The sequence below is a fragment of the Dromiciops gliroides genome, chromosome 1, assembly GCF_019393635.1.
Source record: "Dromiciops gliroides isolate mDroGli1 chromosome 1, mDroGli1.pri, whole genome shotgun sequence".
NCBI classification, from domain to species: Eukaryota; Metazoa; Chordata; class Mammalia; order Microbiotheria; family Microbiotheriidae; genus Dromiciops; species Dromiciops gliroides.
Genome location: NC_057861.1, coordinates 223,950,204 through 223,976,085, shown reverse-complemented (window position 1 = coordinate 223,976,085; position 25,882 = coordinate 223,950,204). Strand labels below are relative to the sequence as shown.

The 25,882-nt window shown below is 36.9% G+C and overlaps 1 protein-coding gene across 5 annotated transcripts in view; it reads left to right on the top strand.

Moving 5' to 3' along the window:
• The window catches only part of ANKRD12 (ankyrin repeat domain 12), a 176,203-nt gene that overhangs the window by 47,722 nt on the left and 102,599 nt on the right, over positions 1 to 25,882 (top strand). For all 5 annotated transcript variants that reach the window (XR_006355615.1, XM_043994086.1, XM_043993907.1 and 2 more), the window contains one exon: positions 13,910 to 14,047. Coding sequence is in view for 4 of the 5 variants with exons in the window: in XM_043994086.1 (XP_043850021.1) it covers positions 13,961 to 14,047 (87 nt within the window). In the remaining variant the exon portion in view is untranslated. The remainder of the gene's footprint in view (positions 1 to 13,909; positions 14,048 to 25,882) is intronic.

Sequence of the window (25,882 nt, the reverse complement as noted above, 5' to 3'; positions counted from 1 at the left end):
AGGGTCACACAGCTAAGTAAGTGTCAAGTGTCTGAGGTTGGATTTGAACTTAGGTCCTCCTGAATTCAGGGCCAGTGCTTTATCCACTGCACCACCTAGCTGCCCCATTCCTCTCCTCTCTTAGTGGGTGATGATGTCTGTATCATAAGAAGTCATCTGGCAGAAGCTGTTTGAGACCTGGCCAGGAATGCTGTGAAGGGAGTTCATGCTGGGTTTTGGGGGGTTTTTGAAAAGGCATTGAGGGTTAAGTGACTTGCCCAGGGTCACACAGCTAGTAAGTGTCAAGTGCCTGAGGCCGGATTTGAACTCAGGTTCTCCTGAATCCAGGGCCAGTGCTTTATCCACTGTGCCACCTAGCTGCCCCCTACGTTTTCTTCTATTTTTTTCAATCTTTTGACTTTATTTTATTATTTTTTTATTTTCTTATAGATTCATTAAATTCTCTTTTCTTGGGGGCAGCTAGGTGGCGCAGTGGATAGAGCACCGGCCCTGGAGTCAGGAGTACCTGAGTTCAAATCCGGCCTCAGACACTTAACACTTACTAGCTGTGTGACCCTGGGCAAGTCACTTAACCCCAATTGCCTCACTTAAAAAAAAAATTCTCTTTTCTTATTTTCGGGAATTCTGTTGGATAATACCTCTTGTATGCATTTTGGGTTTTTTTTGTTTGGTTTTAGTTGTTGTTTTTGGTTGTTCAGTTATGTCCATCTCTTCATGATCCATGTAGGGTTTTCTTGGCAAAGATACTGGAGTAGTTTGCCATTACCTTCTCCAGCTTATTTTTATAGATGAGGAACTGAGGTAAACAGGGTTAAGTGGTTTAGCCTGAGTTATATGGCCAGATTTGAACTCATGAAGATGCATCTTTCTGATGACTGACTCAGTACTCTCTTTATTACATCTCTTAGCTGCCTATGTAACTCATTCTTTTCCAGTTGTCTCCTCTATAGCCCACATTACAATTAGGATGCCATTTTTTTTAAACTGACCTTATTTTTTTCCCCTAGGAATTCTAATTGATCTTTGTGGGGAAGCTGTGTTTTTATTGAGACTTTGCTTGTAGATGTTTTGTAATCATTCTTTTAGGTTTCTGACTTAGGCCCATCTGGTCTTATATTATAATAGTTCTTTATCTTTTTCTGTTTAGTCATTTTTCTAGCCCTTTACTCTGGGCAACCCAAATTGAAGGACTAATTGAGACCTCTAGGGACTCAGTCTATGATCAGATTTCAGAATGCCTACCATGACCATTTATATTAATATTTCATTGTGTCATGTCATTTTTATTTTCTAAAATATTCCTTGACACAAAATTATAATCTGTTTATAGTCTACATTTGATAACTAATTTCATATAATCTTGGCATAATATCTGGTTGCCAATATGGCATATCCTCTAGTTCTATGTTCAAGTCACCATGCATATCTGCTTTTATTATCAGGTAGGTCTAGCCTGAGCAAAATTATAAAGGAGGTAATTTGTCAATAACACATCTACCTAATTTTTTGAGAGCTACCATCATTTTTAAAAATTATTGAGAACCTCTTCTCCACCCATATTCCCTAGTGTCTTCTTGGCCATCCCTCCTACTTTGGGACCCACTTTTGCATCCCTCCAAATTCTGAAAAAGCAGTCAAATTTAACTTTTGTGTTCTGCACCCCTGTTTTATCTGTCCTTTTTATACTGGCTGCTGCTGTTTTCTAAGTGTCATGTGTTAGTGCCAATTTGTGCTTTTGTATTAGCCCACTGATATAATGCCCTAACCAGGAATTATAATACCTTCATTCATTTTTTTTAAGGGTCAGTTTCTAGATTCTTTTAAGGAATAAATGTTGGAAATTTAAGGGGTTTGGGAAGGAGGTCAAGGAGATGCTTTTGGTCATATGTTCCTTTTTGTCACTTTTCCAGTTATACAATGTAGATAATTTCTGTATAGGACTGATCCTACTATTACTTTTTTTTTTTTTTTGACGGGGCAGTGAAGGTTGAGTGACTTGCCCAGAGTCACCCAGCTAGTAAGTGTCAAGTATCTGAGTCCGGATTTGAACTTAGTTCCTCCTGAATCCAGGGCTGGTGCTTTATCCACAGCGTCACCTAGCTGCCCCCTACATATTTTAATGAAATATCTGATAACACTGGACAGCATAAGTTTTTTCCCTCCGTACTCATAAAAATAGGCATTTTTAAATAGTTTTGTCCTGATCCCAAATATAGCTTCAAATTTCCCTCAGCATTGTTTTCTTTGGAACCAGTTTGTTATTTTAAAAATGCTAAATGCAGTTTTTCTCATTTAGCTCACTTAAACTTTAATTTTTAATTTATTTAGAATTTTTCCCCACCTTACATGTAAAAACAAATTATAACATCAATTTTTAAAACTTTGTGTTCCAAATTCTCTTTTTCTCTCCCTACCCCTCTTAAGAACTCAAACCATTCAATATAAGTTATACATGTGCAGTCATGCAAAACATAGACAAAAAAACTTTAGAAAAAGGAACCAACAACAACAAAAAGAAATTATACTTCCATCTGTATTCAGATACCATCAGTTCTTTCTCTCTATTGGATTGCATTTTTTCATAAGTCCTTCAGAGTTGTCTTGTATCATTGCATTGCTGAAAATAACTGAGTCATTCACAGCGGATCATCTTACAATATTGCTGTTATTTTGTATACAGTACATCTCACTTTGCATTAACTCATGTAAGTCTTTCCAGGTTTTTCTGATAGCATCCTGCTCATCATTTTTCTATAGTAAACTACATTTATATAGTACTTTAAAGAGAGATTTTCTTATAATACACCCGTGAGGTTGATTATTGCAACAACAATAATAGCTGACATTTATATAGTACCTTATACCTGACAAAGAACTTTCTTCACAGTAGCCCAGCAAAATAAGTACCATCATCATCATCTTCATCTTATATTGCTTTTGCCTCTGCTTCAGATTTTTTCCCAGTTACTATTGCGGTTTCCCTCCATCTTATTTGCTCCCCATGATATTTACTCCATTTTCTATCTTCTTTTACCCTATCCCTCCTCTAAAGTATTATGCTTCTTCCACTTTCCCACAGGGCAAGATATATTACTATACCTACTTAAGTTTGTATGTTATTCCCTCTTTGAGCCAATTCTGATGATAGTAAGGCTTGCTCACTCTCCCACTCCTCCCCCATCTTCCCTTCCACTCCATAAGCTTTTTCTTTCTTCTTTTATGTGAGATACCTGACTCCATTCCACCTCTCCTTTTTCCTTTCTCCCAGTGCAATCCTCTCACCCCTTAATTTTATCTTAAAGACGTAATCATGGGGCAGCTAGGTGACACAGTGGACAAAGCATCTACCCTGGACCCAGGAGGATCCGAGCCCAAATTCAGCCTCAGACAAAAGACACTCACCAGCTGTGTGACCCTGGGCAAACCACCCCACCTTGCCTGCCCCACAAAAAAAAAGAATAAACAAAAAATAAATGCTTTACAGATATCATCTCTTCGTATGCAATTCACAACTGTGCCTTTTGTCTAAGTATGTTCCTTTCAGCTGCCCTAATACTGAGAAAGTTCTTATGAGTAAGAAGTATCATCTTACCATGTAGGAATGTAAACAGTTTAACCTTTTTAACATCACTCATGATTTATCTTTCCTGTTTACCTTTTTATGCTTCTCTAGGGTCTTATATTTGAAAATCAAATTTTCTATTCAATTCAGGTCTTTTCATCAGGAATGCCTGAAAGTCCTCTTTTTCATTGAAGTCCCATTTTTCCCCTTGAAAGATTATAATCAGTTTTGCTGGGTAGGTAATTCTTGGTTTAATTCCTGTTCCTTTGCCCTTTGGAATATCATATTACATGCCCTCTAATCCTTTAATGTAGAAGCTGCTAAATCTTGTGTTATCCTTACTGTCACTCCACAGTACTTGAATTGTTTCTTTCTGGCTCCTTGCAGTATTTTCTCCTTGATCTAAGAGCACTGGAATTTGGCTATAATATTCCTGGGAATTTTCATTTTGAGATCTCTTTCAGGAGGTGATTGGTGGATTCTTTCAATTTCTGTTTTACCTTCTGCTTATAGAATATCAAGGCAATTTTCCCTGACAGTTTCCTGGAAGATGGTGTGTAAAGTCTTTCCTTGATCATGGTTTTCTGGTAGTCCAGTGATTTTCAAATTATCTCTCCTGGATCTATTTTCAGGGTCAGCTGTTTTTCCAAGGAGATATTTCACATTGCCCCTCTATTTTTTCATTCATTTGGATTTGCTTTATTGTGTCTTGATTTCTCATAAAGTCACTAACTTTCATTTATTCAATCATTTCTATGAAGCTCCATAAACTTCAGTTGTTATTCAAAATTTTCATTTTTTTACCACTTCCCTGATTTGAGGATTCTCAGCTATCCCATTTTGATTTAAAGATAGTGATATTTTTTTCTATTTCTGCTATCCCATTCATAAAACAGAAGCAGTATTTGAGTATACTCTAGTAAAAGCAATCTATTCTAAGTGACTTTTTTATCTTACCTCATCAGTAAAAAAGCTAAATTTTTAAATTTTATTTTAAAATAATGGATTCTTTTGCAAGAGAGCACAAAAATGTTCAGAACATGAACCTTGGCTTGAAAAGTATGAAAAGTATTCTTGATCTATCTGTGGGGATCTGAAAATGATTTCTTTTATTAGTGTATGCCCTAGGAAGAGGGCCTGAGACATGGTGGAGTAAACCTTACTATGCCCTGCTTACAGATGAATCATTTTTTTTGTTTTCTGGGATCAAACTACAGGACAAGATGGTACATAAAAAGAAAAGATTGAGGGGAATATACGATCAAGTATCAAGTCAATAGTAAAGTCCAACAGTGAAGAAAAACAACTCTTATAGTCATTATATTCAGGAAGAAGAGGTCTTACTAGAGAATGGGTGAGGTGGCAAAGGGAGAGATTGAAACAATGGGGGAAAGAAAGATATTTCCATTCAGGGGCGGGAAGGGGATCCTATTGAAGGACCTTCCTATGGGGGAGAATAGGAGAGGAATATTCTGTAATATTTCCTCTGAGACTGTTATTCTTCCATGGATAGCATCCCACCGAAGGAGAAGGGCAGTTAAAGCTTCTAGAAGCAACTGATATCCAAAAAGGGGGACAACAGATAGGAATGGAACCAGAAAGGAGATTTCATGGCAAATGGAAAAAAACAATCATGAGGAGGGAAGAGGATGGTAATTAACCAAACAATAAAGAACATAAGAAAATTTCTATTATCAAGTAATACTTGTGTGTTCTTTCCAATATTTTATATAGTTCTAGAAATGTTAGCAATAACAAGATTTTTTAAAAAAAAAGAAATTAAGAGGCACAAAAGCAAAGAGAGAGGCAAAAAAGGGAGAGATTTAAAACAATCGTATTTGCCAATGGTTTCCTTAGAAAATCTTAGGGAACCAGCAAAGATTGAGAATAATATAGCAAATTGAGAATAATAGGCAAAGTTGCAGGATGCAAAGTAAATTCACAAAAAATAAATTCCATTTCTTTATAGTAATAACAGAATCTAAGAAGTAATATTAGGAAGGGAAATTTCCATTCCAAAAAAACCTTAAAAATTCATAAAATACTTGGAGATCAATCTATCAAAACACACAAAATACTTACACAGGTTCAGTTATAAAATATTACTTAGAGAAAAAAGAACAACTTAAATATCTGGAAGAAAATATTCAGTGCTAGTTGATGGGCTTTGTCAACATAATAAAATGGCAATAATATCAAAGTTAATTTACACTTTTAATGCAATATCAATTTATCAAAGGAAAGCTTTACAGAAATTAATAAAATATTGACAGAAATAATAGAAACAAAAGATCTAGAATATCAAGAAAAATAACTAAAAGTGGTGGGGACAAAGGGGAAATAGCACTTCTGGATATTAAACTATTATGAAGCAGCAGACTTCTGTGAGAAAATAATTATTAATAATGGATTTCTTGGAGGACCCAGAGATTACTTTCTCAGTGTTTATTCCCTCTACTCCAGAAAATTCTCCTTCAGAAACTTCATCAAATCTTTTGCATTGTTTTTCCTCATGTCATCTGTAGAGTTCATTTTAACATAGACCACCTTCAAATCATGTTAACCAATGGAATTGAATGATGCTAACCAATTAGCTTTGATCAGTGTATAATGACTTGCCTCTATCAAAGAGGATAAAAACCCTTGGAAGATGCTATGTAGGTCTTTTTAGGATAGCATGGATCTTTGCAGGGTCTTGTAGGTCTTCTAAAGGGGTTTTTTCCTGCTCACACTAACAGCGCTCTCCCTGTTTTCTCTACCACACAGCCTGAAACCATGAGAAGTTAGGGAAACACGTGGTCAGTCCTTTATTGGTATAATATTAATAAATTAAATATATGCTTACCCAAACTGGTGTCTGTAGCAAATAGCAATAGCAATTATTTTCTAATTAATTTTCAGAAACACACTTCAAAACCTTTTGTTATTGGTTGAAAGATAAAAAAGCAGGTCAATGGAACAGAAAATGATGGAGAGTAAGAAATAGTCAATCGTAGTAACTGAGTGTTCAGTAAATCGCTAAAGAATAAAGTAAATAGCTAAGGAAATAATTCCTTTTTTTGGTTTTTGAGGGGCAATGAGGATTAAGTGACTTGCCCAGGGTTACACAGCTAGTTAAGTGTTAAGTGTCTGAGGCCAGACTTGAACTAAGGTCATCCTGAATCCAAGGCCAGTACTCTATCTACTGCGCCACCTAGCTACCCCCAATAATTCCCTTTTTTTAAAAAAACAAAAGTATTCTATTATTTTCCAGTTACATGTAGGGATAGTTTTCAGCATTTGTTTATATAAGATTTCCAATTTCAAATTTTTCTCCCTCCCCCCCTTCCCTAGACAGCAGGCAATCCGATATAGGTTTTTATATATATAAAATTCCCTTTTGATAAAAACTGCTGGCAAAACTTGAAATCAGTCTTAAAATTAACATCTTGTCACTTTCATAATAAAGACTGCACTATATTTAAAAAGTACAAGAGAAGCAAATCATATACCTTTTACAGCTGTGAGTAGTACATGTATTCTTAACTTAGCAAGAAATAAAGCCAGTTGCAAAAGATAGAATCAATAACTTTGATTTAAGAAACTAAAAAACTTCATTCTGTAAAATGAACATTATTATACCTACTTAGGATAAGAATGGTCAAATGGGGGGAAATTTTTTCATATCAGATGTTTTTTTAGATAAGGGCTTGGTGTCCAAGAAACAGACAACTAATAAATTTTAGATATAGATATACACATACATATATGTGCACACATGTCTATATGTAAGTATATATAAAGACCAAAAGCTATTTCCTGATAGATAATTGGTCAGAAGATATAAACAAATGTTTCTTTAAAGAACTAAAAGCTGTTAAATCATACAAAATAATGTTCCAAGTCACTAAGAATAAGAGAAATGCAAATCAAAACAACTCTGAGGTTTCACTTCACACCCTGAAAATTGGCAAGATGACAAAAGATGGTAATAATTAATGTTGGAGGAGTTGTGGGAAGATAGGTACATTATTGCATTGTTAGTGGAACTATGCATACATATAACTTTTGGAGAAAACAGTTAGGAATTATGTAGATGAATTGACTAAAATGTCTATATCTTTTGACCCAGAGATTCCACTATTAGGTTTGTTACCCCCAAGAAGGCCAACAATAAGAACACAGTCTCCATATACACCACAATATTTGCAGCCACACTTTTTGTGGTAATAAAGAACTAGAAGCAAAGTATGGAAGCCCATCAATTAGGGAATGGCTAAATAAATTGTGGTATACCAGTGCAAGAGAATATTACTAAGCTGTAAGAAATAACAAATATGATGACTACAAAGAATACTGCAATAATGTGATGTAGCATGATGAGGTCAGAACCAAGAACACAATATTCACAGTGACAACAATGTAAATGGAAGTATCAGTAACCACAAAATATCAAAATCAAATGTTTCATGGATAAAGCACCGGACCTGGATTCAGGAGGACCTGAGTTCAAATCCAGCCTCAGACACTTTATACTTACTAGCTGTGTGACCTTGGGCAAGTCACTTAACCCTCTACCGCCCCCCCCAATAGCAAATGTTTCAAAATTACAGAGAACAAGTATAACCCAAAAGAAGAGGTATGAGAAGACCTCTTGACCCAACTTCTTTGCTGAAGTGAGAGGTCCATGGGTCTGGAATATTGCATATATTTTCAGACTGTTTTGATGTATTGTTTAGTTTTGTTAATTTATTCTCCCCCCTTCTTTTTTTTCATCTAAAAGTGTTGTTTGGTATATGGGGTGACTCTGGGAAGAGGGAGGAGAAGTGTACTGGGAGAAATTTTGGTGATGTAAAGAACAAAAGATCTCAATAAAACCTATTTATTTTGGGGGGGCAGGGCAGTGGGGGTTAAGTGACTTGCCCAAGGTCACACAGCTAGTAAGTGTCAAGTGTCTGAGGCCAGATTTGAACTCATGTCCTCCTGAATCCAGGGATGGTGCTTTATCCACTGTGCCACCTAGCTGCCCCCAAAATTTATTTTTAAAAAGAAAAACATAGCAGTTCATTTCTGGATAATGATGATAAGGTCTAAACTTTGGCCATGTGGTATATGAGACTGAAGGTTAGTGGATATAATGAAGATAAAAAGTGGTTGTAATTTTCATTAATCCTGTTTATGAGTATAAGGAACAGAGAAACAGCCACATGTTCTTTTATTTATTGTGAATTCACCACAATCTTTGTCTACGGTCCAATGATATTAATATATGAAGACCAGAGAAGAAAGTACAAGGTACTATGAACTTCTATCACATAGTGTTTTCTTTTAAAAATATATGTTTAAACCTAATCAGTTTGTAACAAATTACTCTTTTGGCCTCTTCTCTACTTCCATGCCTTTCCTTCTATGCAGCTTTTAAAGTGTTTTATGTAATTTTTCTAGTGCTAATGTTTATAGACTATCAATCATTGTCCACCACCCCACCTTCCCCAAGTAGAAGTCTTCCCTTATAAGAAAAGCCAAGCATTCCATCTCCTGACTGTGCCTTTGTCCTGGCTATACCACATGCCTGGTGTGCTCTGCCCCTTCACTGAAGACTTTTAGCTTCCCTGGCTTCCGTCAAGACTCACATCACTTCTCCCCTTCTGTAGGAAGCCTTACCACTCCCCCACCCAAACTGATAGTGTCTTCCTTCTGAAATTACCTTTCATTTATACTGTATGTATCTTATATTTACATGTTTATGTATACATTATTTCCCCTATTAGAATGTGAAGGCAAAAATGATGTTTTGCCTTTCTTTTCCCAGTGCTTAACACAGTGCCTAGCACATAGTAAGCACTTAATAAATGGTTGTTGACTTATGATTGTTTGGTTGCCATTTGAAAGGTCTTTCAGATTCATTTCTCCTCCCATTATTTTAATCATCAAATAAATTGGGTTTTGGTTCTGCTCACTTCATTCTACATCATTTGATATAAGTCTTTCTACATTTCTCTGAATCTTTCATCCTCCTTATTTCTTAATGGTATAATAAAATTTCATTTCATTCACATACCATGATTTGTTCAGCCATTCCCCAATTGATGGGCATCCGTTTTCTTTCCAATCCTTTCTAGCAATAAGTACTACTGTAAATATTCTTGTATATGTAAATCCTTAATGTCTCTCACTTCTTTGGGGCATATGCCCAATAGTAGTAATAGTAGTAGTAATAGTAGTAGTAGTAGTAGTAGTAGTAGTAGTAGTGGTAGTGGTAGTGGTAGTGGTAGTAGTAGTAGTGATATTTTGGTATAACATAAATAATACAAATTGTTTTCTAGAATGGTTGAACCAATTCACACCTACTCCAATAGTTTCTGTCTTCCCATAACCCCTCCTAGAATTTCTATTTTCTTCTTTTGTCATCTTTGCCAATTTGATGGATGAGGTGGAAGCCCAAAGTTCTTTTAATTTTCATTTAAATATTAAATAACACGCTACTTTTTCATAGAGTTGTTGATAGCTTACTTTTTTCTCTTGGAGAACTAGAATTGCCTGTTCATGTCCTTTGACTACTTAACTATTGAGGAATGATTCTTCATATATATCTGTTTCATTGTTTTATATATCTTAAATTTCTCTTTATCAGGGAAATCTGCATTATTTTCTTTGTTCAGAAGCTTTAATTTTATGTAATCAGAATTGTTCCATTTAATCTTTTATGATCATCTTTATTCCTTGATTAGGTAAAACTTCTCTTCCTTTTGTCATGTTTTGAATGATAACTCCTTACTTTGTCCTCTATTAGGTTATATGTCTTTGTATTTTGAGCTTACTGTGATTATATAGTATAAGATACTGTATTTTTAAAAACTTGTATCTTATCTGATTGTTTGCTTTTTTTGCCTCTAGCCAGCCCATTTTACAAAGAATAAAAAGGTGATGAAAATTAGATATTAGGATTAATGCTAATTATCAATAAATGAAATGATAAAAATCCTACCCCTTTGCTTTTCCTCTCTTCATATACCTCAGATCTAAGTTGCTGGGTATTTCCCTTTCTTCTCTTATATGAATTTGTTTGGTTTTCACTTTCCCTCATCTTTCTCCATCACCTTACATATTTCTCTAATGATCTTAATATCCCCATTATACATAAACATAAATGTGTGTTTATATTCAACTAACTTTCTCCTGATTCAGGTAAGAGTGCAGTTCATAAGATATCTGCTCTTCCACCACTGCCTCACTTTACATATTATGATTCTGCAGCACCCCTATTGTGAGGAATATTAAGTTCCTTCTTCCTCCTTTCTTCCCTACTGTATTCCTTTATTCCTCTTTTTTCTTTACTCTATTAAAGGGAGAACATCATAAAACTTCAAATCCCTCAGTTTATTTTACCTCCCTCTTTTGCTCTTAATAGATAGTGAAGTTTACATTTCTTCTTGGAATGTAAACATGTAATTTTCATTTAGTCCTTTCACAGTTCTTAAAGATAGATTCCTTTCTGGATTTTTCTCATCTCCTTTGTTTGAGTTTCAAAGATTCTATGTAACTATGGTTTTCTCAAAATGAGCACTTAATGACTTCTCTCTCTCTTTTTTTTTTACAATGGTCGATTTTCCTACCTGTAAGTTATATTCATTTTTGTAGAATGTTATTCTTATAAGCCTTTTTCTTTTGCCATTTGCATATCATCTTACAAGATTGTCTTTCTTTTAACTAATTGCTGCCAGATCTTCTGTGATCATGTATATGATTTCATTGTATTTACTGTCTTTCTTCTTTGATGTTTGCAGTATTTTTTTTAGGTCCAGAAGCTTGGGCTTTGATATTCCTATGAGTTTTTATTTTGTGATATCTTTCAGAAGGTAATCTGTGGATTCTTGCTATTTTTACTTGGCCCTCTAGCTCCAGTAGCTTTCTTGAAATATGGAATCCAGGGTTTCTGTTTAGTCATTGTTTTTATGGAGTCCATTGATTTTTGAATTATCCTTCCTTTTCCTTTTTTCCAAATTGGCTGTTTTTGGTAATAGTTCTTTGTGCTTCCTTTCAATTTTTAGGGTGTCAGCTGTTCAGGTAAGGTACTCTACTTTTTTTCTAAGTTGTTGATTCCAGTTCCATATGTTCAGACTTAATTTTTATCAGATTTCTATTTCCCTATCACTTCTTCCATCCATTCTTGCAGTCCTTGTGGCTAATCTATTCTTTTTTGAGGTTGTCCCTTAGCTATATGCTTTTATTAATAGCATGCAAACCACCAGAGGAAAAATCAAATGTTCATCATCTATGTCATTTCCCTTAATTATAGGTATGAACCCCAAGGTTTTGTTTTGTACCCTCTTTTATTCTCTGTACTTTGATTTAGTTATTTCACCAGCTTTTAGGAATTCGGTTATCATCTTTATACAGATGACATATATGCATAACACGTGTGTGTGTGTGTGTGTGTGTGTGTGTGTGTGTGTGTGTGTGTGTGTGTGTGTATCCAGCCCTGGTTTCTATCCTGAACCTTGTTTACATATCTTCAACTGCTTTTTAGCTGTTGAACTGTATATCCTATCAGCTTCTTTAACTTAACATGTTCCAACACTGAAATCATTATCTTCCTCCAACCCTCCAACCATCCCTCTTATAGATTTCCATACTTCTGTCAAGAGTATCACCCTCATGCCAGGTACTCGGGTTTGCATCTTGGTGTTATTGACTACTAGCTGTTCCTCACTCCACTTATTCAATTAAGAATTGTCAATTTTTTTCACTCTTACTACTTCAATATCTATTATGCCCAACTGGGGAATATTCAGCATGGAGAAGAACAGACAGGGAAAATGTGATAGTTACTTCAAGTATTTGAAGAGCTTTCACTTGGTAGAGAGATTGGGTTTGTTTTCCTTGGCTGCTGAGATTAAATAAATGGAAGTTTCAAATAGGCAAATTCAGTTTTGGTATAAGGAAATATTTCCTAATAATTACAGGTGTCCATGTGAAATGAGCTTCTTTTGAGGAGTTAGTGGCATCCCCATCATTGAGGCAGAGATTGGATGATTATTTATTGGGTATGTTGTTAAAAGGGATTTTTTCCAGGTATAAGTTAGACTAGTTATTTTGGTCTTTTCCAACTCTAAAATTCTGTGATGTGACCAGGGCAGAATCCACCTAAATGAAAAACATTTATTAAAAACTGTGGGGCAGCTAGGTGGCGCAGTGGATAGAGCACCGACCCTGGAGTCAAGAGGATCTGAGTTCAAATCCGGCCTCAGACACTTAACACTTACAAGCTGTGTGACCCTGGGCAAGTCACTTAACCCCAATTGCCTCACAAAAAAAAAAAAAATGATTATGTGCCAAGCAATGTGCTAAGCTCTGAGGATACAAATGTAAAATAAAAGTGAGATAGCCCCTGTCCTCTAGGATCTTCTAGGGAGAGACAGCACACCTAAGGTGTTCCTGTTTCCAGGAAGGTTGTTCTAGTTTGGGAAGTTATAGGAATGTTGAGTGGAACCTATTAGCAAGTCCTTTCCAGGAGCAATGGTAGTAGTACTGATTTAGTCAGTATTCTCAGATCAAAAGATTGACAGTGGAGGGAAGGGAAACATGGTCTTGAGTGTAGTACAAGTTATATAAAGTTTGCTGTTCGAGTTTGCAGTGAATAATTCAATAAAGCCAGTGTGGCCTCTAGGGAACAGCAGTAGGGTGGATGGCAAGGACATGGCTAGAGTAACCCTTCAGAATACCCAAATGCATCACATTCTATGGTACCTACAGAACTTGTGGTCTCAGTCCCACTGTGGGTTACTTTCTAGATTTTAATGGAGAACAGTCAACAAGCATTCCTTAAGTGCCTGCCTGTATGTCAAGAGTTGTGCTGAGTGCTGTGATACAAAGTCAAAGTGAAATAGTACCTATTCTCAGGAGAGCTCCATCTAGTGGGGACAACCTACATATGCAGAAATATACAAAATAGATCCAAGGTAACTTGAGGGGAATGGCATTGGTATTTAGTAATCAGGACTATCAGGAACATCAAGAAAGGCTATGTGTAGCAGGCTGTGCTTGAGATAATCTTGAAAGGAAGTAGGGATTCTGAGAAGCAGAAGTAAGGAGGAATGCATTTCCAACACAGGGAACAGCCAGTATAAAGCATGGAGGAACTTAGTGAGAAGTGAGATAGTGAAAAGACCACACTGGCAGATGTGTAATACCTACTTTGGAAATATTGTAGACAAGATTCATGGTTTTGGGGGGTAAGTGTGGGATTGGATGACCTCTTCAAATGGTTCTGTTGAGGAACAAAATATTTAAACATAAAAATAACTTTATAAGTGGGTTTTGTTGGATATCAATCCCAATATCCCTAATTTATCCCATCCTTTACAGACACATGATGAGAAGACTGATACAGGACTCAGCTAGCTGAACAGCTATAAAATGCCCAAATCTGGGTCCACAAAACCAGTTCAGAGTGAAAATTCTGACAGTGACGGCAACATGGTAGAAAAACCATCTGGAAGAAAGGTAAAAAATCATTCTACTTAAAATGGATTAATCATTCGGGAGCAGAGAAAGACATATTTTTTGAAATATAACCAATTATACAATCAAAAGTAGTTGTTTTAGAGATAGTAATTAAGATATGGGAATAAGAACAGTGAAGTTATAGCCAACTTTCATTATGTTAATGAAATATAGGAATTGCATAAATAAATTAAAGCCATAGGTAATCTAAAATTTCAGGAGATGGAGAATATAAAGATAAATTCTATATAAATAAATAGAATTTATAGATAAGTAGAAATTTCACTTTTCTCCCTAAAGACTATCAGAGCTACTATAAAATTGCAGAATTATCTGGTGTTGATTTTTCTCTTTCCTCACTTTCTGGGGATTTATCCATCTTTTTAAAGGACCTGTGTCAAGTAGAAGGCAGCAAATATGATCCCTTTGTCTCAGAGAGAACAATAACTAGCATTTACATAGAGCTTTAAGGTTTGCAGAATACTTTACTAATATCTCATTTTATCCTCACCATGACCCTGGAAGGTTGGTGCCCTGTCTCTGTATTCCCCTTCTTTTTTCTAGAACCAAGTTTTATTTTAAGGCTTTTATTAGTACTAAAGTCTGTGTTTGAGAATCCTGAAGTAAAACTACCCTGGCCACCTTGAGTTTTATTGTTCATGGAGTTAACTTGAGTCAGACATGCTAAGACAATATTTGACTTGTCTCATCCTTTTACTCTCAGGGCTACCTAATACCAAAATTTCCCTTTTGATACTAAATAGCTGAGTAGTACAATACAAAGTATTGACTTCTTGGGATCCAGCCTTCCATGGTAAATAGGAGTTTGGGATAATAGTCCTGGACATTTCCTTTATATATTTACTATACACCACAATGCAGTATGTGGCTGACAAAGTATGTGCTTTTGACAATTTGACAAAATTTTGACAAATTTTTGGGAGGAAGAACTATTGGGGGCTGGAATAGTCATAGAAAACTTAGAATCAGAGAATTATGAGAAATATTTATCTCTAGAAAGAGACCTTAGAAATTATCTAGTCTAACCCATTCATTTTACAGATGAGAAAGCAACCCCAGGGAAGTTAAATGACGTGTAGTGTCATGCAGGTCATAACACAGCTAGGATTTTACACTAAAACATCTATCTGACTGTGAGTTCAGTTCTCTTCCTGCTACACCATCTTCTATAGAGGTTATAAAATATAAATTGAACCTTGAAAGATGAATAGGATTTTGATGCATAGAAAGGAGGTTATTCTTGATTAGCTTAGAGAGCATCCAGATGAAGCAATATGGTGTGATGTAGAGACCTCTAGACTCAAAAGGCCGGGGTTAAATTCCTACATCTGACATTTACCAGCCATGAGACCCTGGACAAATCAATTAATCACTCTAAAATGGGAAAAACCAGTACCTAACTACATGCTACACAGGGTTGTTGTGAGGAAAGTACTTTATTAATGTGAGGCACAATGAAAAATAAACAGATTGTTTCCTAAGACAAAATCACTGGAATTGGGGAGTTTGAAGCTGGTGGTGGATAGGGAATTAGATATCAGAATCAACAAAAACTAAGTAAAAGGATTATAAACAGCATGAAGAGATCATTTGAAAACATCCACTGTGCCACCTAGCTACCCCCTCTTTCAGTTCTTATGTAAAGTGCTACCTCCATTCATGAAATCTTTTCTGATCCCACCCTTAGCCCCCAAGCCAAGATCAGTCTCAGTTTTGTCTTAAAGCTATGGAAAATATGAAGGAAGTAGGGAGGTTTGCCAATAATGGAATGGCTCCACAGAGTAAAGTGGTGGTAGCTGGTCAATGTGTGAACTGGGGGGATTTATCTAAATAGGACTCAGCTAGATTAGAACCAGCATTGTAGAAGAGGTGGTTTGTAGATAATAATGATGAAAGAAGAATAGGTAAAGGTAGGATAGGAACATCAGGTGGAGGAAAAGGAGTACTAGTTAAGCAGAATTAAGTGTCTTAAGAAAAAAAGGATCAGGGAGTAGTGACAAGGTAGGAAAACATTCAAATAAAAATCTTCAGGGATTTCTTATTTTTTCTGGACTAAAATATTATCTGACTACCACTACCTTTCCAGTCATTTTTTTCTCTTTTATGCTTACAAGGAACCTTAAAAGTCATCTGTTTCTACCCTTTCATCTTATAGATCAAAGTTTCTTAAACTGTGAGTTGAGACCCTATATGGGGCTCAAATAATTGAACGTGGGGGTCGTGAAAAATTTGGCAGTAAATGTTTGATGTGTATACCTATTTTATATACTTATATACCCAGAGTCACATAAAAATTTCTTGGGCAAAAAGGTGTTACAAGTTGAAAAAGTTTACAAAACCCTGTTATAGATGGAAAAAGTCGACATCCAGAGATGTCAAATGGCTTATCAAAGTAATAGAGGTTAGCAACAAAGTCAACTTCCAAATCCATGTCTCTAACTCCAAATCCAGTGTTCTTTCACCTGTATTGCTATTGGTTCTCTATGCACTCTCCATCCCAGTCAATTTGTTCTGATAATTATCCCCCAAATATGGCATTGAAATTTAACATTCTATGCTTTTAATCAAGGGACTCCCCCACTTCTGGAATGGACTCTTTCCTCACCTCTGCTTTGTACAGTCCCTGTCAAAGTATAGATCAGGTGCCACTCTGTACATAAAGCCCTTCTTTATCTTCCAGTTGTTAGCACTCTTCTTTCTCAAAATTACCTTTTTTATTATTTCATTTAGAAATTACATTTTAATAATTTTATTGTCGGTCAAGACTCAAGCATATTCAAGGTTTAAAATTCAATAAGCATGGGGCAGCTAGGTGGCACAGTGGATAGAGCACAGGCCCTGGAGTCAGGAGGACCTGAGTTCAAATCCGGCCTCAGACACTTAACCACTTACTAGCTGTGTGACCCTGGGCAAGTCACTTAACCCCAATTGTCTCACCCCCCCCCCAAAAAAAAATTCAATAAGCGTTTTGTGGAACCTAAAATACAATTAAGACAAACTTTACTAAGTAATAATTTTAAAAATCAATTTAAAAGGTTTCAGAGTTAAGAACAACAATACTTAGCTCCTCCTGGAGAATCAACACCACAAGCAACCAGGAAAGCTATCCCTTGAATGCAGCAAGTAGGGCAAAATCAAGCTTCTGACTTCAATTTTTCTTTTTCTTTCCTTTTCTTTTCTTTTTTTTTTTTTGATGAGGCATTTGAGGTTAAGCAACTTGCCCAGGGTCACACAGCTAGTTAAGTGTCTGAGGCCAGATTTAAACTCAGGTCCTCCTGACTCCAGGGCGGGTGCTATATCCACTATGCCACCTAGCTGCCCGACTTCAATTTTTCTTGAGCTAAACCTGTTAAACCTCAGGGAATTAAGGAAGCAAAATGGTCTCCCTACCCCCTCAGAGAGCCAGTCTAACCATATCCCATCCCTTGGGGTTACTAAATCCCTAAAATTTATTAAGTGACCTTCCATCAGTAAAATAATCTTCAAACAGCCCTCACAACAGTATTTAATGCAAATAATGAAAAAAATATAAGACGCTTATTTTAGAAGAGTGGAAGATGATGTCAGGAACAATTCATAAAAATCTTCTTAGGATAAAACAGCCATGTCAGTCAGGGGCAACAACAGTAATATTTCCAGGAAAATTCATTTCACTGAATGAATGACCTTACCTCAATTGTTGTCACCAGACCCTAAGGCAAGTACAGTTTATATGAACTAAAATAGCTAAGAGGTCATAAGCTCCTTGCATGTAACCTGTCCCAAAGCTTAGTCTGTCCCAGGGCAGAAAGATCATTTGAGCTAGTGAGCATTTATTAGGTACTCAGTATGTGTGAGGCACTGTGCTAAGTGTTGAAATTACAAATGCAAACAAACAAGACAGTCCCAACCCTCAAGGGGTACATGCTACTTGGGAGATGATAACATATAATGGGGAATTGGATAACAAAGGTAGGGCAGACAGGGAAAGGGTACCCTTACAGGGACAAGGCTGCTCGAAAGAAATTAGAGAAGTTCAGAAAATTAGTTGAGCCAGGAGTGAAACTTACTTCCTCCTTAGTTTACTACCATGCTTATTTTCTTCCATGTTTACTACCTTTAATCTTATGGGCCAGGGGCTTACCAATCCTGAGAGGAGGCCTCAGGGTGGAGGTATCTCCAGGGTGGGAAGACTGCTGGCATGACTGATGATCAAACTGCCAAATGTTTTTGAGCCAGCCACTCAAAAAAGTAGCAACATTAGCCCCAATAAATTTGGTAGCTATGTCAGTGCCCCAGGAATGGAACTGGGCTGGAACTCCTTATTAGGAGTCCAGCTAAAACAGAATATTTAGAGGTGGACTATTCGGTCCTACTCAGGACAAATACAGTCACGGAGTTGACAAGACTCCCCCAGGAATAAAGAAATAGAATCCTAGGGTTCTTCATTCAGATATATCTGCATCTAGTCTTCCTGTTGTTCCCCCTACCTCAGATTGGACCCTAACCTAGCTGGTTGCTTCATTGAAACAGGGACTTAGCTCATACTGCTATTCTCTTAGCATTTCCTAGCCTATTAGCCAAAATCTCTTCCTCCCTGTGAACTCCTTCAGGAGGATGGCACAAAATTTTGATCCCTTTAGAGACATACACTGAGGTATTAATAGTTTTTTTATGGGGATTAGATAAATATTCTTCTTCACTTTCATCAAAAGGCTCAAAATTAAACTAAAATGTCCCCCCTTTCCCCGGAAACTCCTTCTCACAGCTTCTCCTTAATTGTGTGGTGTTTTTTGTTTGTTTGGTTTGTTTTTAATATAAAGCCTCTCTTAGCAATTCTATCACTTAGTTTCCAAAATCCTTTATAGGGAGAAGCTGTCCAAACCATCCCAGGCAAAAAGAAACTTTAACTTAAAGGGGACTTGAACTGTTGCCCTAAATTGTATAGAGCTCTCTGTGGGACCAAAAACCTGAAGGCCTGGGCACAGATGATAAAATAAGAAGGACAAGAGGGAGTCAACTGGGACTATATCCAATAGTAATTCATCCTTATCAAGAAAATCTTCTTGAAACTAGACTGGAATGGAGAGCACTGCTTCTTCCTGGGGTAGCACTTGTTTATCAAAGACATCCCCTGAGAAATAAGACATCCAGCCCTGATAATCATGAAAGTGATAATGAAGCTGTTGTACAATCTAGCATTCCATGATACCAGCTGCCTGGGAATGATATGAACTGTGGAAAACCCAGTTACCTGATGGCAAAGGTGTTACATGTTCTTTGAAGTAAATAAAATGTGTACCCTGATCTGAGTTCAACAGTGGTTCAAGAGGGCCCTTGAAAATAATAGCTGACATTTATATGGTTCTTCTTATGTGCCTGGCATTGTGCCAAACACTTTACAATGATCTTATTTGATCCAAACAACAACCCTGGAAAGCAGGTGCTATTATTATCCCCATTTTACAGATGAGGAACCTGAGTGAAACAGAGGTTAATGACTTTCCAGGGTCACACAGCTAGTAAGTATTTGAAGCCAGATTTGAACTTCCTTATTTATCCAGTGCTCTATCTACCTCACCACCTATATTCTCCAATAAGGAAGAAAGATGTGTTTTGTAAGGGCAATAAAGGTAACTTCTAGCACAATGCCATTGGCATCAGTGCAATATATAACTGACACTACAGTCCCATTCTTTCAATTAGGCATAAACTGCCTAATTGGCAAATGAGGGCAAAACTCTTGCCTTTTAATAGAAAAGGGCCCATATAATAAATTTTCTAATCAGGACGGGTCAAGAACCATATGAGAACATAACATATTGATCTTTTGAAGGTAGACACTGTGATTGGCATGGAAGAATACTGTTGAAGAGAAGTATCTGCATCTTCTTTTGTTAAGGTGACCACAATATGGCATCATGGCCCCATGTCTAGATTGGTGATGGCCCCAGTCTTTGCTGTTCTTGTAAAAGCATCAAACTGATTATTCAGTTCAGTAAAGGTCATATAATATTGTACAAGCAACTGTATAGCATCAGCAAAATTCCTTCATTGTTCCTGAACCCAAAATAGAGCTTCAAACCATTCATCCGAACCAATTGCCCAGAAATCAACATAAATAAAAATCTTCCCTGACCCATTACCCAAAGCCCTCTCATTGTAGCTTTGCCTTCTGGGAAGACTTGTCCAGGACTTCCATCCTGTAGGGTGTCCCCAGTTATTGATGCTCTTAGGTAGTTGATTACCTTTAACACCTAACTGAAATGAAGTATGTAAAGAGACCCTGTTCTTCCAAGCAGATCCTGACATTCAAGCTTAATTTCACCTCCATTTGTTGTTCCCCTTTCCAATAATTTTTTCCCTATATGTAATAATCTTGAAATATTTAGGTTTGGTTATAGATAATATAAAATGGTACATGTGTTGTCTTGAGAACAGAGTCCTCATTGAGAATAAATAAAGAAGAGGTTTGTTTTGGTTGTGTTAGTTGGGTTTTTTGCTACTATTTTAACAGAGTTCAAAGGCACAGCACTCTTTAGATTGTGAATGTGTATATTTGAAATGAACTGTATATTTAGGTAAACACAGCTGTGTTTGTTTCCAGAAAATTAATTGTTTGCAGAACGTTTTGATAATACCCCTCACTAGTGCAAAGAGGCCAGGATAGTATTCCAGTTCACATTAGGCCTCCAGATAGTTGAGATTTAATTCTAACCTCACTTTGTCTTTCAAATAACAAGAAAATAGAATGAATGTAAAAAAGTGAATACAGTTATTTATAAATTATCTGTACTAACAGAGAAGAGGAGGAGTGATACAAATGTAATAGTTCATTTATATGGCACTTATGTAGACCTATAAGAAGGCCTGTTTGACTGGTCTGAAGCATGATTGAAGGGAAGTCATATATAATAAGCCTGGAAGCAAGTTGCAAAATGTTACAAATGTCATAGGAATTTGTATTTCATCTGAGAGCAGTGGTCTCTACAGTTTTTTGATTATTCCTGTTAAAAAGAAAAATACTCCTCAAATGTATATATTTGTAAATCATATATACATGTGTACTAATAATTACATAAATTATAAAACAGAAAAATTATCATTTTAAAAGGTAAAGATAGGGGCAGCTAGGTGGCACAGTGGATAGAGCACTGGCTCTGGAGTCAGGAGGACCTGAGTTCAAATCCGATCTCAGACACTTGACACTTATTAGTTGTGTGACCCTGGGCAAGACACTTAACCCCAATTGCCTCACCAAAAAAAAAAAAAGGTAAAGATAAAACAATATTTGATAACTATTACTAGGAATGGAAGTAGAAAATGTATTGAGAATCATGAAGCAGATCACAGTTGATCAATGAAAGCTTCCTCATCCTGTGAAACTCACTCTGTCTGACCCAAAATGAAAAGGGAGGAGGTGGGGTTCTTACTCACCAATCACTAACCTGGAGCATATTATAGTCTGCCCTCAAAGGTCAGCTTATCTCAACCATGATATAATCAGGGGTACAGGTGTGGGTGTACTGGGGAAGAAGAGGAATGTTCCCAGTAGCACTTGGTGCCTGGGTAGTGGTTAGGCTTAATTGCCCTGAGGCTTTAGTTTTCTTCTCTGAAAGGGAAGAGAAAGGGGTCTGAGTAGGAGAGTATTGGAGGCTAAGAGTAGATATGGTTATGTTGGATAGAAACTCCATAATTGCTTGTTGCAAGGAGAGTGAGATGCAACTCATCTTCTGCCTTTTAATTTATTGTCCACACAAACGTCAGGAGTCAGATCATGGCCTCCCATGGACCCCAGCCCCCTGCTTCCAAGACCATTGTCTTAGAGGTAATAGAGAGCCTTTGGAGCTTCTTGAGCAAGGGAATGCAGAACTGTTGTGCTCTAGGAATATTACTTTGACAGATATGTAGAGGATGGATTGGAGAGGAAAGAGAAGACCAGAAACTGGGAGATCATGTAGGCTATTGCAGTAGTAAGGGGCTGAACTTGATGGTAGAATTGGCAATTGATAGTAATTGAGGATTGAGGAGTTAAAATCAAATGTTATTAACTGAGATGACTAGAATGATAATGGTGCCCTTCACGGAAATAGGGAAGTTAGGAAGTTAGCATTTTGGGGTTGTGGGGGGGTGCAGGAGGCAGGAAAGGGAGGCGATGAATAACGAGTTCTGTTTTAGATGTGTGAATAAGTTTGAGGGCTTTGTGTCATCCATATACTTACTAACCATTGTGAGAGTTGGAATGACGCCCTGCTGGGAGGAACATTGTGAGCGCTGGCCTGAGGGGAGACATGTGACTTTAGTGTCTGGAAGCTGGCTGGCTGGCACCCAAGAACTTGTCTCTGTAGAGCTGCCTGTTATATTTGTCAATCAGAGCTACCAGCCAATTAGTTTGGATCTCTGTGTGTGTGGACGGCCCTCTTTCCTGTGGGAGAGGATGCTTCTGGGAGGAGGAATGGGCGAGGGGCTCTTTTTTGCTGGAACCTCATGTGGAGTGGAGCAGAGACGCTGTACTCCCTTAGATAGATAGATGAAGGCATCTTGGCCTCTTTCTCTCTCCTCACCAAATTCTTATGCTCCTTAATAAATACTTAAAAGTCTAAACTCTGGCTAAAGCTTATAATTTATGGTGACCACTCATTAGATTTTTAGATACTCTAGCTAGATTTTTAGCTCCTTACAGATAGCAACGTTACACCACCAAGAGTATAACCCAAAGCTGTGTCCTGGGCCACCTTCTTTTATCTCTCTGTATTCTCTCTTTGTGACCTCAATAGTTTCCATGGATTTACATATCTTCTTTATGCATATACTTCCCAAATTACACACACACACATATCTCTTTTCCTGAGCTCTAGTTGTACATCTCAACTGCTTTTAGATATTTAAAACTAGGTGTCCCATAGACATCTCAAACTAACATGTCTAAAATCGTGTTCATTATCTTTGTTCCTCTTCTGAACTTCTGTACCTCCCTTCTTTCTCTTCTCATAACCACCCTAATTCAGACCTCTCATCACCTCTTTCCTGGACTTTGACAAAAGTCTTCTCAATGGCCTCTCTGCCTCAGGCTCCACCGTGATCCATTCTTCACACAGCTGCCAAAGTGATTTTCCTAAAACACAGGTTTGAACATGTCACTTCCCTTCTCAGTTAACTCCTATGGCTCTCTGTTATTTCTGGGATCAAATAAAGTAACTCTATTATTTGGCCCCTAAAACCCTTTGCAGGGGCAGCTAGGTGGCACAGTGGATAGAACACCAGCCCTGGATTCAGGAGGACCTGAGTTCAAATTTGGCCTTAGACACTTAACATTTACTAGCTTTGTGACCTTGGGCAAGTAACAACCCCAATTGCCTCACCAAACAAACAAACAAACCCTTTGCAGTCTAACCCCAAGCTACCCTTTCAACTTTATTAGGGGTTATTTCTCTTCGCCTACTCAAGGGCTAGGTCCAGTTGGTGTTCTTAGGTCCTCATGTGCCGTGCTCCATTTCCTGTTTGCCTATGCACTGACTGTCTCCTGTGCCTGGAATGTGTTCCTTTTTCTCTTTGTATCCTTGGTTTCTTTCAAGACCCAGTTCAAGTGTCACCTTCTATGTGATACTTTTCCTGATACCCCTCAGCTTCTGGTGCTCTCCTCCCCCTACAAAAGAATCACAGCCTATTTTATATATCCATGTATGTATGTTATCTCCCTCTATATATACACATTATGTAAATATATAAATATGTATGTAATATATACATATTTGCAGCTAAGTGATACAGTGGATAGAATGTTAGACCTGGAGTCAGGAAGTCTTGAGTTCAAATTACCAGCTATGTGACCATGGCAAGTCTTTTAACCCTAGTCTGCTTTGGTTTCTTCATTTGTAAAATGGAAATAATGGTGCCTACCTCCTAGGATTGTTGTGAGGATTAAATGAGATAATATATGTATAACACTTAACACAGTGCCTGGCACATAGTAGGCACTTAATAAATACTTATTTACCTCTTTCCTTCCTAAGTAAGCCCCCTTAATGGTAAAGATTGTTTACTTTTGTCTTTGTGTCTTCAGTTTCTATTGCAATACCAGGTGCATTATTGATATTTAATAAAGCTTATTGATGGATTGGTATATTTAAGATACTTTCAAGGTATAAAAGCCCAATTGGTAGTTGGTGACATGACATTGGAGCTCATGAGTGAGCAGGGTAGATATATTGATCTAAATGTCAACTACCTAGAGATAATAATTGAACCTATGAGGAAACTGTATAGAAAAACTCTTTTAAGGGCACTTCTCCAACTAAGTGTGTCTTCCGTGCATGTGTAAAAAGTATTCTAGCTTTTCTGAAAACTGAGTGAACCTCTGATTATTCATATCAGGCAAGGCATAAAACAAAGAGAAAAGGGCTCATGACAGGAGCTTGAGTTATATTTACAGTTAGGGATGGGACAGGAATGATGATCCAGGAAAGGATATTCAGAAGGAGCAGCCAGACAGGAGGAAGATGGAGCTGTCAGTATCATAAAGACGCAGATTGGAGAGAATACAGCAGAGAGGTCAAGAAGGATGAGGACTGAAAAAAAGGCTAATGGATTTGACAATAGTTCATTGGTAATATAGGAGAGAGAGCTGAGTGATGAAGTCAAAAGCTAAATTGTAAGAGAGAAAAAAGTATAGCCATAGATAGCCTGCCTCTTAATAATGTGAAGAATCCAAATTTGTAGATAATCTTATAATTATTTCTATTTGGTCCTGGAATGTGACTTTCTTCACATGTTTAAGTAATATTAAAATATACTACATAAATTTAAACATTAAATATGATGTTGAAGAGTTCAACATTCTTTAATAAGAACAAACCACATTGAATACCTATCACAATAATTAGAGTTCTCTTTTCTAACCTAATTCCTCTTTCCCTTTCTCACACCACTTATATTGCAGTGCAGTGCCAAAATAAAAATATCTTTCTGTTCTACCCTCCATACTACAAATAGACATCACCCCTCAGGCAAAACAGCAACCTAAACTTGAACTACCCTTTCTTTCCTCAATAGTTTGTACTTATTCTAGAACTAAGAGGTTATAGCTGATAATTAAATGTTTTTAAGACAGAGATTCCACTGTAGGAAATATAAACAAATTAATGATTTGGCTGCAAAAAAATTATCATTGATTAAACTCATTAATAAGAATCTGACAGTAAGATTTACTTTAGATAAACTTTTTATATTAAATATCTTCATAAATAGAGAAAATGTAAGTTATGGACCTGGGTGACAGAAAAGATGATAGTACTCTAAACAGAAAGAAGGGAGTTTGGAAGCAGACTGGGTTTTGGGAGAAACATAATGAATTCAGTTTTGAACATGTTGAATTTGAGATGTATATGGTTTCTAGTTTGAAATATCCAGTAGATAATTGGAGGTACATGACTAGAGCTCAGGAGAGGAACTAGAAATTGCTATATAGCTTTGAGAGTCATCTACATAGAGATAATTAAGCCCAGGAAGATAGAAGTTGCCAAATTGGGACAACCATAAGTAGGTCAGTTTTGTTGAGACACAGAGAGTGTGAAGAGAAGTAATATGAAATAAGTCTAGAAAGGCAGCTAGACCCAGATTATGAAGGCCTATAAATGCCAAGCTTCTGTGTTTGTATTTTATAATAGAGACAGTAGGGATTCACTCAAATTCTTTAGCAGAATAATATAGTCAGACCTGTGCTTTGGAAAGATTCCCTTTTTAGCAGTGTGGAGCATGGCTTGTAGCAAGGAAAGAGTGGAAAGAGGGAGAACAAATAAAGGACTATTGTAGTAATCAAGGAAAGAGATAATGAGG